This window comes from Pyrgilauda ruficollis, unplaced genomic scaffold (genome assembly GCF_017590135.1).
Source record: "Pyrgilauda ruficollis isolate IOZ18807 unplaced genomic scaffold, ASM1759013v1 scaffold59, whole genome shotgun sequence".
In the NCBI taxonomy this organism is placed as follows: Eukaryota; Metazoa; Chordata; class Aves; order Passeriformes; family Passeridae; genus Pyrgilauda; species Pyrgilauda ruficollis.
Window position 1 is genome coordinate 5,760,179 of NW_024527599.1, and position 14,758 is coordinate 5,774,936.

General features: G+C 53.6%; 2 protein-coding genes across 10 annotated transcripts in view; both read right to left on the reverse strand.

Annotated features, from left to right (window-relative positions):
* RFFL (ring finger and FYVE like domain containing E3 ubiquitin protein ligase) overlaps positions 1-3,293 on the reverse strand; it is a 29,624-nt gene extending 26,331 nt beyond the window's left edge. For 2 of the 6 annotated variants that reach the window (XM_041482519.1, XM_041482518.1), the window contains exon 1: positions 3,192-3,293. The gene's annotated coding sequence lies outside the window, so the exon portion shown is untranslated. Of the gene's footprint in view, positions 1-3,150 lie in introns of all 6 variants that reach the window. The other 4 variants (XM_041482525.1, XM_041482522.1, XM_041482524.1 and 1 more) reach the window with 4 other exon arrangements.
* A 660-nt stretch (positions 3,294-3,953) lies between these two features.
* RAD51D (RAD51 paralog D) lies at positions 3,954-12,643 on the reverse strand. Of its 4 annotated transcripts, XR_005956399.1 has the most exons (13): positions 12,302-12,639; positions 11,869-11,978; positions 11,198-11,259; positions 10,926-11,044; positions 10,617-10,698; positions 10,383-10,517; positions 9,741-9,836; positions 9,467-9,557; positions 8,732-8,802; positions 7,756-7,923; positions 6,048-6,182; positions 5,252-5,373; positions 3,954-4,813 (listed from the first exon to the last, which is right to left on the reverse strand). XR_005956399.1 is itself a non-coding variant. In XM_041482868.1 (11 exons), exons 1-11 carry the CDS (start codon positions 12,628-12,630, stop codon positions 6,099-6,101), a joined length of 1,347 nt encoding a protein of 448 aa, XP_041338802.1. In that variant the 5' UTR covers positions 12,631-12,638; the 3' UTR covers positions 5,419-6,098. The 4 variants fall into 4 exon arrangements, 2 of the variants coding, with proteins under 2 accessions (XP_041338802.1, XP_041338803.1); XR_005956398.1 differs by lacking the exon at positions 3,954-4,813 and having other exon boundaries at positions 5,097-5,373; XM_041482868.1 differs by lacking the exons at positions 3,954-4,813; positions 5,252-5,373 and having other exon boundaries at positions 5,419-6,182; positions 12,302-12,638.
* Positions 12,644-14,758: the final 2,115 nt, after the last annotated feature.

Genomic DNA, 14,758 nt, shown 5'->3' on the forward strand with positions numbered 1-14,758 from the left:
TCTGCAGCTCTCACTAGCCTGCTGCCCACCGTGTGTTTCATCAAGCTCAAGTACTTGGTTCAATGTATTTTGATTTCTTATCTTCAGGACTGGTCAGAAAGTTTAGAGAAGAAGAGATAGAGCCAGGGGATCTTTAATTAGGTGAACTTTAAGGGCCTTCCACCCAATCCACTCTGTGATTCCCTATCCTAGGAAAACCCACTAGAAGGGACAGGAAAGCAGCCTAACCCTAATTAAACACCATTTTTCCTACAGCAAAACCACTGCCAGGTACCCAGAGGTTCCCTCTCCCTGCTCAGCAGCAGGTCACACACAGCTGTGTCCAAAAAAGGGCCACGTGCACACACCTTTCTGCAGCTCTCATTATCCTGCTGTGTTTCATCAAGCTCAAGTACTTGGTTCAATGTATTTTGATTTCTTATCTTCAGGACTGGTCAGAAAGTTTAGAGAAGAAGAGATAGAGCCAGGGGATCTTTAATTAGGTGAACTTTAAGGGCCTTCCACCCAATCCACTCTGTGATTCCCTATCCTAGGAAAACCCACTAGAAGGGACAGGAAAGCAGCCTAACCCTAATTAAACACCATTTTTCCTACAGCAAAACCAACGCAGCCTAGGTGAGGAGAGCATTTTACCAGCCAGACCTGAGGACACAAACTGCAGTGCTGGGTCAGACAGCCTGCCCAGCCCCACTGCCCCTCTGAGCTGGCCCAGGAGAGGCACACAGAGCAGACACACCATGGAAATCTGCTTCCACCCCTCCAGGCAAAAACTGGTTCAAAGTCCAAACTACAGGGTTAATAACAGCACTGGCAGCTCAGCTCAGCTCATGCTCCAGCCTAATTGAAGAGTTTACAATCTCAGTTGTTACTAACAACAAACCGTGGTGCAAAGTTGCACAAGAAGTGAAAATTACACCATTTAACAAACAAACAAAACAACACAAACCCACACTGAAGTCAACAACAGCAAACAGAAAACTGAAGATGTGAAGAAGACAGATTTCAGTCATAAACTCAACTAGTGACCACTCCCAAAACCTCACATTTTGATTCCTTTGTACTCTCAGTGCAGAGCAGGGCATTCAGCTCTGATTTTAGGAGCCAATTCACATGGTACCTGCCAGTGAGAAAGACTGAGCCTCACTGGAGGCCATCCTACTTTTTCTACCCTACAATTAACACAATACTTATGTGATGACTTCAAAACTATCCCAATTCAGCAAAAACTTGAGCAATTAAGCATTAACCCATGAGCACCACTGCCAAGGCACTCAGCCTTTAATTAAAGGTTCAGTTGCTACAGCTGAGTGGATGTGCAGTCACACAGTGCTGCAGCTCCAGGATTCCCAGCCCTCAATGGGAAACACAACAGCCAAAGGTGATTGTTTTGGTTCATTAGAGCCAATTGTGCCACCAAAACCAATTGTGATCACAGAGAAGGACTACAAGATCCCCCTCTCCATCACTGTGGGCACTAAGGAGTTAATAAGATTCAGTATTCCATGGGTGGAGGTAGATAAACCAAGGATCTGGGATTGTAGGAAACATTTAAAGCTCATCACAGCTTTCTGCTTCACTCCTCTGGTCTGGAAAAATGAGGGAACAGTGGGAAAACAAAGCATTAAAACTCTTTTTGTTGACACAATCCTGTACATGCCTTAATGATAATCTGTCTTAAAATCTGAGCTTCGAAGTGTTGAAATACAGCCCAGAGTGTAAACACAATAAATTACCAACTTAAAATGCACCCATCATCTCCCATCCTAATGATATGGAGAGCTAAAAAAGCTCCTTGTAGATCTGCTAAGCTTTTCACCAACTCCACAGTGAGGCTGGAAAGGACAGAAAAGTGCCACAGGTCCCTGCACTGCTGTGGAGGAGTTCTCCCCAACCAACATCTGAGCTGACATCCTGTGCTCCCCACAGAAGACATGCTGTGTCAGAGAGGAGGAAGTGAGCTCAAATGAAACACACAAATAAACCCCTTCTGTCTCAGCCAATTAAACATTACCCTGAGCACAGCTTAATCCAAGAAGAATAAAATTAAACCCTTCCTATCCACCTTTAATGCTGCGCTTGACTAAGCACGCCCAGCTGTCATTCCTTGCAGGGCTGGAAAACACCTGAGTTTTTTCTGGAGTGTGACTGCTTCTCAAACACTGAGCCCGTCCATCCTCAGCCTTTCCACCTGAGGAGACTCAGGCAGGACTCTGCTCTCACTGCAGAGCTGACATTCATTAACCTGCAGACACCAAAACACTGCTAAGAAACCTGAGAATGAGTCAATACTTTCCCCACAGGAAACACCTTGACCTGCTTACAGGAACAAACTGCTCGGAAGGACACTCGAGGACTTTTATTTTCTCAACAACTTTTGCCTTCTGCAGCAAAGGAAGGACTTGCTCAGCTTTCACTTTGCACTACGCCCCCAGTTTTTGAGCAGAGAAGGAAATTTTTTAGGTCCTTAACACCAAATTACACTTTGGACATGCTAAAATGCAAAGAGACAATAATTTAAGCAGAGAGCTCTACAGAAGGCTGGTGCTTATCCAGAATTCCTCAGCTCTCATAGCAATTTGAGCAGAACAACCTACTGAACCACAGAGGCCCTTTGGGAGCAGAACTCAGAAAGGGAAGAGTTACTCATCACCACCCTTAACATAAAAAAGAGGCTGCACCAGGGTCCCACTCCCCCTCATTAGGGAAACCCTGTGAGGGAGCCCTTTGACCCCATCGCCCCAAACCAAAACCCAGGTGCTGCAGCTGCCCCAAGCCGAGCAGCCCCACTCCCCCTGCCCTGTCCCCAAGTCCTGGCAGCCCCTGTGCCCTGTGTCCCCCTACACTTGCCAACACCCCACCGCAGAGCCACTGGAGCTCCTGGCTAGCCCTCAGTGACAGCTCCACGGCCTCACGGGCCCCGCACTCCCCTGCCCCCCTCACCCTTCCCTACCCTGGCAGCCCCCACTGCCCCACACCCCCAAACCCTGCCAGCTTCTCCAAAACCCTCAAACGCTCCCCCCAGAGCCCCACACACGTCCCCAAACCCGCCAGCCCCCTCTGCACCCCAGCGCTCCACGCTCCCGAACCTGCCAGCTCCCCTCAGCGCTCCACCCCTGTCAGCCTCCCCAGCCCCGCACACAGCCCTCACACCTGGCAGCCCCCCGACCCCAGCCGAGCCGCAGCCGCCTCACCTTCCCCCTGAGGAGCCGCGTCCCGGGTGGCGGCGGGGCCGGCGGGCCTGGAGCGGGCGGTCCCGTCCCGGTGCCTGCGCTCGGCGGCGGCGGCGCTATGGCAACTGCCCGCGGGGCCCGGCGGCCGGAGCGGCCCCAGGGCAGCCGGGCGGGGCAGCAGCGTCCCCTGGCGGCCAGGAGGACTCCGCGGGGGCTCCGATATCCGCGGGTTCGAGACCCGCCGCAGGCAGGTGGGAGGAGGAGGAGGAGGAAGAGGGGTACTACGGGGTGCCTGTGCGCTGGGGGAGTCCCTGGGTGCGCACGGCATTTTACGGGAAGGGAGCATACACCGAGAGATCACAGAATCAATCGGCATGGAATACATCTCATCGGCCAGCCATCCAGGCTCTCCCTGAGCACCCCACGGATGGTGACCCCACCACCGCCCGGGGCAGCCCATTCCCATGTTTAATCACCCTTCCTTCCTCCTCGTGTCCAACCTGAACCTGCCCCGGCACGGCGTGAGACTCCTGTCCTCCTATACTGAGATACAGAGACATGGACACACAGCCCATACATACACACACATATGTGCACACTATTCGTGTAAACACACATTTATATGTGAATTTCATATGTAAAAATATATATACAAATAAATATACAAATATATATAATATGTTTTTATATTTATATATATATATATGTTTTTATATATTCAAAAATATGTACAAAAGGACAAATAAGCCCTTAGTGCCAAAAGGCATCCCTGCTGCTCGGAGTGAGAGGTGCCCTGCCTGCCCTGGCATGGGATTCACTGCCCTGCTCCAAGCCTTTCCAGAGGTTTTCCAGCTGTTTTGAGCATTGGGAAGAGGCAGGGAAAAAGAACATCCTGAACTCTGCATTAGAGAGCTGCAGGAGTGCCTGACTGAGCATGGTGGGGAAAGGCTTAATGAGGATATTTAGGTCAGAAACTCCTTTAAGCCTGATTTTACTATGCAAATTTAGGGCAAATCAGCTTGAGCAGGAAGTCAAGTTTTTCCAGATGGGGTAAGAGATTCCCTGAACACTCCTGCTGTCCCCACACTGTGAAACAGCCAGCAGCCACAGCGACACCTTCCCTGCAGCAACACAGCCAGAAATTCAGCCCTGTGAGCTCAGAGCACACCTGGGAGCAGAAGAGCTGCCACACAAAACCCAGCCAGACCCAAATCACACCACCCTCCCCAGATGTTTCCCAAAAGGGAAAAAACTCCCACAGCAGCAATGAGCTGAATGCCAAGGAGAGAAAATCCCCCCCCCAGTCACCATTATGCCAATGAAAGCTGGGGTGGGAAGCTCTGAAGGAGCCCAGAGCTCACACCATCACCTTTCCTGACAGACTGGCAGTGTCCCCGTTGAGTCACCACCCCGTGACTCCCTGGGGACTGAGTGCAAGGCTGGAATTTCTCCTGTCATTTCTCAGGGATCACACATGGTTGGTCTCATGCTGACTCTAACATTTTGTTCCTCTTCTCATCCTGCTGGTTAGGGGAAGGAAACATCTGGAAAGCCCTCTTGGTTCAAATATAACCCCAGAGGTTTCTGCTTGGCTCTTCCCTGCTCCACACTCCCCCACAAGAGCTTTGCCTCCCCTGCAGAACCTGAGGCAGAGAGATAAATCAGAAATTAAAATGTGTGTGCACCACCCCTTTATCCACAGCTCCAAGAGAGGAGCTAGCAAGGAATTAACTAACAAGAAATTGGCTAATAAGGTAAATTTTAGCTTGTAAATTCCAGCCACGTCAGCACAGGTCCCCAGCAGACAGGAAAACCATCCTCTTCCTCCTCACCCCAACAACCAGCTGCAATCCCTAGAGCCAAACCTCCCCTCCTGAGCCTGGAGAGCCCAGAAATGCAAATAAATACACAGTTTTAGAAAGTTTTCAGTAAAAAATATGTATTTAATGTGTCAAGCACAGCCTTAGAGGGCTCCAGCATCTGTGGTGCTGTATCATTAGTTTAATGAGCATGCCCTAATTAGTCCCAGCCCCCAAATTCTCCATCAGCTGCCTTGAAGTGCAAGCCATGGCTCAGCTCACCTGCCAAGGAGGTCTCTTAAACTGAGGGCATCTGAGACATCTGGGATCAAGAGGAAACTCCACATCCAAGCCTCCCTCTCCTCAGGAGGTTGCCAAGAGCACACAAGAGCAGCTGGAAAGCACTGGAGCAGGGCAAGATTATTTTAAACATCACCACATGCAATTGAACAGGTCCTCGAGCATCCAGCAGGGCCAGCTGGTGCCAGCCAGAACCCATCTGCCCCAGCTGATCCAGACCAGAACCTCCATCAGTCAGCAGTAAGGCTTTGCACAGCCCAGCTGTGCCCCAAAACCACCAGCAGGTCCCCACAGGGCCTGGTGTTCCTCTGGGGAGAAGGGAAGATCAAGCATCCCATTGTGTCCCTGCTCATCAGCAGCCTGTCCCACCCCAGGCCTGCTCAACATTTTAATTAAGTTCAGAGCAGCTGTCATTAACTGAATTCCAGCTCTCAACAACCACAGCCATGTGAAACAGCTTTTTTTTTTGTTTTATTTCTGAACCAAGCCCACTGTGGGCCCAAGGATGATCAGAACTCCAGAGGTCAGGGAGCCACAGGGGGACAGAACCAGCACAGGGGATTTGTGGGGTTGTGCTGATCCCAAACCTGAGCACAGGGCTGGCTCTGGGGGGTGAAGACAGCAGAGGACAGGACCTGGCTGCCCTCACAGCCCAGCCACTGCAGGCACAGAGGTCTCCAGGGAACCCACATTTAGTTTTCCCACAAGAGATTTTTCTTGTTGGTCCTTCCCAGGGCTGCAGGACTCTCAGTCAGTTTGCAAAACCTTCAGTGCTTGCCTGCTTTTGTGCAGCTCTCTTGAACCTTGTGACATTTGCTTCTCCATCCCATCAGAGGCCCTGTGTGGCTGTCACCAGGCTGGGTTCCAACACGTCACCATTTCCAATGTCCAGCTCCACCTGGATCCCTGTTGGCTGCAAGGAGGAACAGAGCAAAGCCTATCCTCACACTGCTGGGCTCTTCATCACTCCATCTCCAGTCTCAGAGCCAAAAGTCCCAGTTAATCCCCCTCAGGATTTCCTGCTGCTGGTGCCCCTGTTTTAACTGGGACTGCTGAATGCAGAGACACAAATAGACAATGCAATTTAGCACAGAAAGAACATCTTGCTCTGAGACATCCCCAGACACACCACCATTTAGCACATCCAGGATGCATTTCACTGCCTAGCACACCACCAGACCCAAATCTGTCTGGATCAAGCAGCAGAGCAGGCTCAGAGCCAGAAGGCTCAGGCAGGGCTGAATGGGGAATTCAGTAGGAATGTGCCCTCTGTTGACTGAGTGACCAAACTATCCTTTGTCTCCTTAAAAAGGAAAAAATGCCCAGAAGCTTCTCTCCTCAATTAGGTAAAAAGACACCTCATAGGACCTTGGGGACTTCACCTCAAACTTAAGGATAGCCAGTTGGACAGAAGCCAAAAGTCCTGCCTGAGCAATTCACTAGAAAAAGAAGAGAACAAAGGAAAAAATTGCTTTTGTGAGGTGTTTTACCAGGAGCAAGAGCCTCTTGCCCCTGGCTCTGGTTTTCTCTGTAAAGAGCTTTGTTATTTTGCCTTTTAATGAAACTTTTCTGTTTCTAACACTACCACAGAAGCCATCCTGTTGATTTTATGCCATCTGAGGTGGCTGTGCTATCTCAGGTGTGAAATAGATCTCCAAGAGCTCATAACACCTGGCTCGAGGAGACCAATATATCATGCTGCCTGTGCACAGGCAGGCCCCAAGCTGAAGTCACCTTTGGAGGTGTCAGAGCCATTTCCACAGGACCCTCACTGCCCACACACCATTAGGAGAGTGAAACCAGCATCAGGAACACAGCGACCTGGATTGGAAGTGGTGCCATGTGGCATTCACATTCTCTGAAAAAATCCCTTCGCCCAGGATTTTTCTCCTGAGAAGCCTCAGAGAAAAGGAAAACAATTCTTATCTCATTTGCTTCTCCTGTGTGGTGCTCATGTGGAATGTGTTTGGAGATTGTTTACCCACAGGTGATTGTTTCATTGCACTCTGCTGTGAGTTGTTTTCACTCTTTGGCCAATTAGGGCCAGGCTGTGTTGGGACTCTGAAAAGGGCCACAAGTTTTCATTATTATCTTTTTAGCATTCAGTAAGTATCCTTTCTGTATTCTTTAGTATAGTATTATTTAATATAATATAGTATTATAAAGTAATAAATGAGCCTTCTGACAACATGGAGTCAGATTCATCATTCCTGCCTTCATTGGGACATTCCCTGTAAATACAATAGTGCCACTCATTTGTCCTGCCTATGAACACCAGCCCAGGCTGCTGGGAACAGATGCTCTGCTCTTCTCCTCTGCAGCACCCACCCAGGCTGCACAAGCTGCTCTCCAACTGCCAGGCTGGGGAAGGAGGGAGGGAGGGATGATGGATGGATGGATGGATGGATGGATGGATGGATGGATGGATGGATGGATGGAGGGCTGGATGGATGAACGGATGGATGAACGGATGGATGGATGCTCACCTGCCGGGGTGACTTGGCCAGGGAAGCTGCACGTTGTGTGCTGGGTCTCTCCCAGGAGCCTTCTCTGCTCTCCAGCAGCACTCGGGTGCTGGGCACGAAACTCCAGGAGCGGCCGAGGGCTGGCTTCAGTGGGCCACTGCTGCTGTCCCTTGTCACCTGGTTGGTCACCTGCAGCACAAACAGACCTAGCAGTGCCACTCGGTGTAGTGACACACTGGAGGTCACCAGGAAATCCTGGCCGTGCTGCTGCTTCTATGAAGGTTTTCCCTTCTCCTTCATCTCCTCTGCCATCCCCTCCGAGCACAGCCCAGGTAATTGCCCAGAGCAATGTCAGGGAGTTCTCTGATATCTGCAAGCTGCATCTCTCCTGGTGCTGAAATCACCACAAAGTTTAACTTGGGGCCTCCAAGTGTCCTTCCAGACACACTGTCCTTGTCATTCTACCAGAAGGAAAGGCAGGACTGTCTCAACACCCTCCAGAGCCAGGCTCAGCAGACCACCATCCTCTGGTGTGACACTGCCTGCTCAGAGACATTAACTGTGGTCCCACCCACCTGCCTGATGCACTGGCCAAGAGCTGGCAAGGCTAGAGCAGGGCCCTTTGCAGCTCCTGTGGGGTGATGCAATGCCCTGCAGCTCCTGCAAGGTGACCAAGAGGTCACTCAGGAAGCTGGCCAGCCCCTCAAATGAATGGTGTTGTATAAAAAATAAACACAACCAGCCTTTCAACCTGCCTGGACTTAACTCTGCCTTGCTCAACCCAGTGAATGGCTGAGGACAGCAAGAGCAGGAGGCAGCACATCAGCCCAGGTCCTGCCCCATGCTTGGAACAAGACATCTGCAGGCTGCAGAGATGTCAGGGAGCAGGGCACTGCAGGGTTCAGGCCTCTGGCTCCCTCTCCCACAGGCTCCAGAGCCTCCCTGTGGCTCCTTGCCACACACCAGCACACGAAGGACAAAGCACAGCAACACTCACCACAACAGCAAGGCTGAACTCCCTGGCCAGGGTCTTCAGCTCCTTGGAGAGCTGCATCATGAGGGCCAGACCTGGAGCAGGACAAAGCATCTGTCTGGGGATCAGCCCCCAAAGTGCACCCTGGAAGCAGTTGACATCTGGATTTGCATGAGCAGTGGATTCAGGGCCAGCACTAGTACAGTTCATGGACACCTTCACTGGACCATTCCCCATCCTTTCCTATCTTACAAGGCCCAAAAAATCCTACAAAAGCATAAGGAGCTCCAGACAAAGCTGGCCAGGATGATTTAGCAGGCACAGGACCCATCCCTCCAGCTCACAGCTTCATTTCCTACAGCCCACAGCTGTGAGGGGTCCTCCTGTGACAGCACTGGCTGCCACTCAGCTGTGCAAGACCCTCTGGAAGGTGTTTGAGAGGGCTCCTTGGCATCCTCATTTCTGATTTATGGTCCTTTCTGGCATAAAGGGCCTCAGAGGAGCCGTGCAAACTGTGCCATGATGTATTTCTGACACTGTGAGAGAAGTTTTCATTTATGGGCAAAGAGTCCAGTGCCTCCCCTGCATGGGTTTCAGACCACTGCCAGGAGTGGCCACAGCCAGCTGGAGCGTTTGCTGCTAACACTGCAAACACTCCCCTTTTATCCAATCCTAAGGGAAAAGCTGGGAGCACTCACATCCAGATCCGTCCTGCCCCAGCCCCATTCCAAGCACAGCACACACAGTGCCCCAGCTCACCCTCTGACTGCCTGCCACCCAGCAGAGGGTAAATCACAGCCGACACCGAGTCCAGCACCACCACCTTGAGAGGTCCCACGGAGCTCACGACCTGCAAGGAGGCACCAGGTGCAACGTGGAGTCACAAATCCAGCAGTTCTGGAGGCTGTGAGCTGCACAGAGGTTCCAGCATCCCCAGCATGAGGCAATCTGGAGCCACCTGTCAGGCACACAAGCCCTGCTGGCCTCCCTGCAGCTCTGGGGAGGGGAGAGGGGCCCCAAGGCTCGCTCCTACCTGCTGGGAGAGGCGATCCCGCAGCTCCTGCAGGGCACTCAGCACCTCGTAGATGTTGAACACACGTTCCACCTGCACCCGCTGCAGAGCCTCCAGCTGCAGCACAAAACCAGCCTCAGTCTCCCCAGGACCTGGCCTATTCCTCCTGCCCCAGGATTTGTCCTGTTCCTCCTGCCCCAGGACTTGGCCTATTCCTCCTGACCCAGGATTTCTCCTGTTCCTCCTGCCCCAGGGTTTCTCCTATTCCTCCTGCCCCAGGGTTTGTCCTGTTCCTCCTGCCCAGGTGCCACCAGCTCTCTGCACTCACACCATGCCACAGACCTTTATTCTTCCACATTTGCCTCCACCCCATTAACACCATTGCCCCTATGGCACTGATGGAAAAGCAACATGGATTGAGCTTAGGGAGCAAAGTCCTGCAAGTCCTGTAAGTCCCTCCCTTCTCCCAAGACAAACAACAAAGAATAGAGTCTGTCCCGAGCATGGCACCCACTGGGCCATGGAAGGAAAGGTTTGGACTCAAAAAAGCCCATGAGGGCAAAGGCAGAGCTGGAAAGACAAACCATCTCTGGGGTTTCTTGCAGGCAAATGAGCAAAATGAGTTTCAGAGCAAGCAGAGGGACCAGCTCCAGGGGAACTTGCCTGCTCTTCCTCATCCTCTGTCTGGGCTTGGAGCATCTGGCAGAGACGGGAGGCAGTGAAACCCCCCGTGGAGTCGAGAAACAGGACGTGCTGCTTGAGCCCCAGGGACACACTGGCTGCAATGCCCAGGCACACCTGGGGGGACAGGGACAGGGTGTCAGCCAGCCCTCACATGTCCCTCTGTGGGACATCTTCGCCCTACCTGTCCTCTCCCCTGTCCTCCACCCCACTCACCTGTGTCTTCCCAGTGCCTGGTGCTCCCATGAGCTCTGTCACTTCTCCCGTGTACAGCCCTGAGTCCAGCAGCTGGTCCAGGCTGTGGGATGGACACAAGGGGGGATTATTAACACCCCTTCAGCCAGAATGGCAGGGGCACCAGGAGGCAGCAGTCCCCAGATATTTGTCCTTAAAGTCCCCATTCCAAATGCACACAAGTGCATGGGGATGGTTTGGAGAATGAAATTCACAGCTTGTGCTGGCATGCACAGCCTTGTGCAGCAAACCCAGCCCCAGGCAGAGCTGGTGGGTGGGTGAGGTCCCCACCTTGGGCTGCCAGTGGGCAGGATGGCAGTGGAGCTCTTGAGCTCCTCGTAGAGGTCAGCTCCATTGGCAGGGAAGGCAGAGAACTGGGCCAGGAGCACACGTCTGACTGCAACCAGCGCCTGGGGGCAGAGGCACGTCTGGAAATGGGACTGATAACAGCCAGTAGCTGCTGCAGAAGGGCCCCCCAGACAAGCCCATCCTTGTCCCTGAGCCAAACATGAGCTCTGAGCTCCCTGGTTAGTGTACCAGGAGTTAGGAGTAGAAGCTTCTACCTTGTAAGACAGGGAACACTTTTGGGCAACATCCTCCAGGTCTGAAGACACAAAGTCCACCACTGCAAATAACACGAGGGACAAGAGGTTGGAAGCCAAACATGGTCAGACCACAAACACCAGAAGACAACCAGCTTAGACAAAACCTGCACCAACAAGCAAAGTGTCTGTGACCTCTGTCAACACTGTGAGTGGAGGAGTTTGTCCTCTGAGATGGCCCCATCACTCATCACAGAACAAACTGTTTCTTACAAAACAGAGTAGGGAGAAAAGCTGGTAGAAATTTTCCCTGTTTTGCTCAAGAGCTGCCCAGCACCTTTTCCTTCCCCTGTAAGGGCAGGAGGTGCCCAGGGTGCAACATTCCAAGAAGCTGGGCATTTTTCAGAGGGAAAACTGTACAAACCCTTCTGAAATACCATTAAAAGCCAGAATTGATCCATCCTCAATGAGCCTCTGCAGGGATCTCTTACCACATCCTTACACTCTCCTGCTCCTTTGGAGAAGTCCTTACTCACAGTATCCACCCAGAAGGACCCAGAAGAAATCCAGCAAGGAGGACACAGAAGGATATTGCACCACCACCACCCTCCCAGGATGTGGGATGACACAGGCCCACCAAACGCACGGGGGATGACGTTCCCCAAGCCCACACCCCAATGCCACCCTGTCACCCGTCCTGATGCCATTGGCCCTGAGGAGCTGGATCATGTCTTCAGTGAGACCAGGGCAGAGTCCAGCCTGCAGGACCACCATCTCCACAGCGAGGGAGAAGAGCAGAGACCTGCAGAGGAGACGGGAGAGTGGGATTCATTGAATCATTAAGTTTGGAAAAGACATCAAAGATCATCAATTCCAATCCTCCACCCTGCACTGCCAGGTCCAACACTGAGCCACGGATGGCGCCTGAAGCCGGGGAGAAGCCACCCAAGCTGTGTTTGGGATGGGTGGGTAACTAATTCTTCTTTGGGGTCAAACAGCCCAAAATCCTGCAAGGGGGCACCGCTGCGCTGGGGGAGCACAGCGGGCGGCGGGACTCCCTCCCGGGGCAAGGGGACCCTCCATCCCGAGCCACCTCCATCCATCAGCCCCACGATGGTCACCCACCGCCCGGGCTCCCCGCAGCCCTGCCCGCTCCCTTCCTGCTTCCTGCCGCCGGCGGAAGGGAGGGGGCCGCTCCCCTTCCCCGGCCCGCCTGTCCCATCCCGCTGGGGTTCCTCATCCCCACCCCGACTGTCCCATCCTGCAGGGGTTCCCCATCTCCGTCCCGGCTGTCCCATTCCGCTGGGGTTTCCTTTCCCCGTCCCGCTCCGGTTCCCCATCCCCGGCCTGACTGTCCTATCCCGCTGGGGTTTGCCTTCCCCATCCCGCTCGAGTTTCCTTTCCCCGGCCCGGCTGTCCGGCCGTCCCATCCCGCTTGGATTCCCTTTCCCCATCTCAGTTTTCCCATCCCGCTGGGGTTCCCCATCCCCGTCCCGGCTGTCCCATCCCGCCGGGGTTCCCCATCCCCGGTCCGGCTGTCTCATCCCGCTTGGATTCCCCTTCCACATCTCGGTTTTCCCATCCCGCCGGGGTTCCCCATCCCCGTCCCGGCTCTCTCATCCCGCTGGGGTTCCCCATCCCCGGTCCGGCTGTCCCATCCCGCTGGGGTTCCCCATCTCCGGTCCGGCTGTCCCATCCCGCTGGGATTCCCCATCCCCGGTCCGGCTGTCCCATCCCGCTGGGGTTCCCCATCCCCGGCCCGGCTGTCCCATCCCGCTGGGGTTCCCCATCCCCGTCCCGGCTGTCCCATCCCGCTGGGGTTCCCCATCCCCGGTCCGGCTGTCTCATCCCGCTTGGATTCCCCTTCCACATCTCGGTTTTCCCATCCCGCCGGGGTTCCCCATCCCCGGTCCGGCTGTCCCATCCCGCTGGGGTTTCCTTCCCCCATCTCGGCTGTCCCATCCCGCTGGGGTTCCCCTTCCCCGGCCGCTCGCCGGGATGAGCAGAGCGCTAAGGTCCCTTCCCACCCAAACCACGCCGGATCAGTGACACTCCCCGGGCTGGCTTTGTCCGTGCTCATCAGCCAGGGCTGCCCGCTGGGAACTGAAAGCGCACGAAGGGCTGGGTGCCTTTGCTGCCCTACAGGTGTTGGGAACTATGTGTCCCTTCTTAGCTGCCTTGGAGGCTTCTCCTGGGAAAGCTATTTTTGGGGGTATTTGTTATTATTATGTTTTTCTTTCCAGCCGAGGCCTGAAGAGGGCTCTCGGCACTCGCTGCTGAGCCTGCCCTGCCCTGCGCTCTCAGCTCTCAGCAGCAGCACCCAGCACCTTTGGGTTTTGAAACTCAGTTACCTGCAGTGCTGCCGCTGTGACAATGGAGCTGTACTCTGGCTGACGTGAGAAAGGCAGTGCTATAGCCCACGAGTATTAATATTTCAGCCAGATGAGCCTTGCGGAGTACCTAAAGCCATGTTGGAAGGAGTTTCTGGTGTGTTAATCCAAATGAATGCTGGAAAAGCCGCTGCACTGAGTCTGTCCAAGGCAGGGACAGCATCTTGCACTTTTCACAAAGTTGTCCTGCTGCCTTTGACCTATTCTCCAGCAGGTATAGATGTGGGAGCTGTTCTTGATAGAGCTGCCTGCAGCTGTGGTGTTGATTTGCTGTGAAGGGATTTGCTGGGATTTACAAATTGACTTGGAATTGCCTCCTGCCCAGATACCAGGGACAAGGTAGTGCTGCTGCTGCTGGGTGAATAAAACAGGAGCCCTGGACAGGGAAGTTCTGTGCTCATTCTTGCTGCATAAGAGCCACAAGCCACAAAATAGATCACACAATTAAAGACAATGATATTTTTGCTCCTGGCAATGTCTTGGTCAGCCCATGCTCTCCTCAGTCATTCCCCCATCCTGCCAGTCCCTGCTTTGCTTTATAGCTGGGATGCTGGTAGGTACACTGGGGAAGGCAAGGCCTGTGTTGGGGGGAGATAAATCAAAAAGCAGAATTCGTGATTGTGACTGCTGGGTTGAAAGGCTCAGTTCTCTTGGAGCTCAGTGCTGCTCTGTTTCCTGGTGCCACTCAAATTGAGCCACTCATCACAGCACTTCCAGTACATTCCAGCCCAGACCTCTGTGTTAGCCCATGTCAGAGTGTTGCTGAATAACCACATGTGGGGTGGGTGGCAGCACCAGACTGCGGTGGGATTTCAGTGGGATGGGCTCCCAAAGGCCCTGCAAGGGGGAGGCAGTGCTAGGTGTCAGTCAGCTTTCCATCCCAGGGAATTCTGGAAGGTGCTGGGCACTGCTGCAGCTGCTGGCCTGGGGCCACTTGTCCCCGAGGCTCAGCTGTCTCATGCTTCCCTAAATAGAAAGGGAAAAGGGTCTGAGCACTGTGACAGGGGTCAGCCATCCCAGCCGTGGGCTTTTTTGGCATGAACCTCCCCCTTCCTGCTCCCCACACCCTTTGCAGCTCTGCAGGCAGCAGGGAGCTGGGATTTGCCCTGGCAGGTGGGAGAGGATTCCCTCTTGCTGCAGAGGGGTGCTGCCTGCCTGCAGCCAGGTGCCCCCCGAGCTGGCCCTGGTTCCC

Coding starts and splice junctions, on each gene's coding strand:
- RAD51D (XM_041482868.1), bottom strand. CDS start 12,630: ATGGGGAAAGGGAATCCAAGCGGGATGGGACGGCCGGACAGCCGGGCC. Junction 11,045..11,197: donor AGTGTTCCCTGTCTTACAAG/GTAGAAGCTTCT, acceptor CTCTGCCCCCAG/GCGCTGGTTGCAGTCAGACG. Junction 7,924..8,731: donor AGTTCAGCCTTGCTGTTGTG/GTGAGTGTTGCT, acceptor TTTGTGCTGCAG/GTGACCAACCAGGTGACAAG.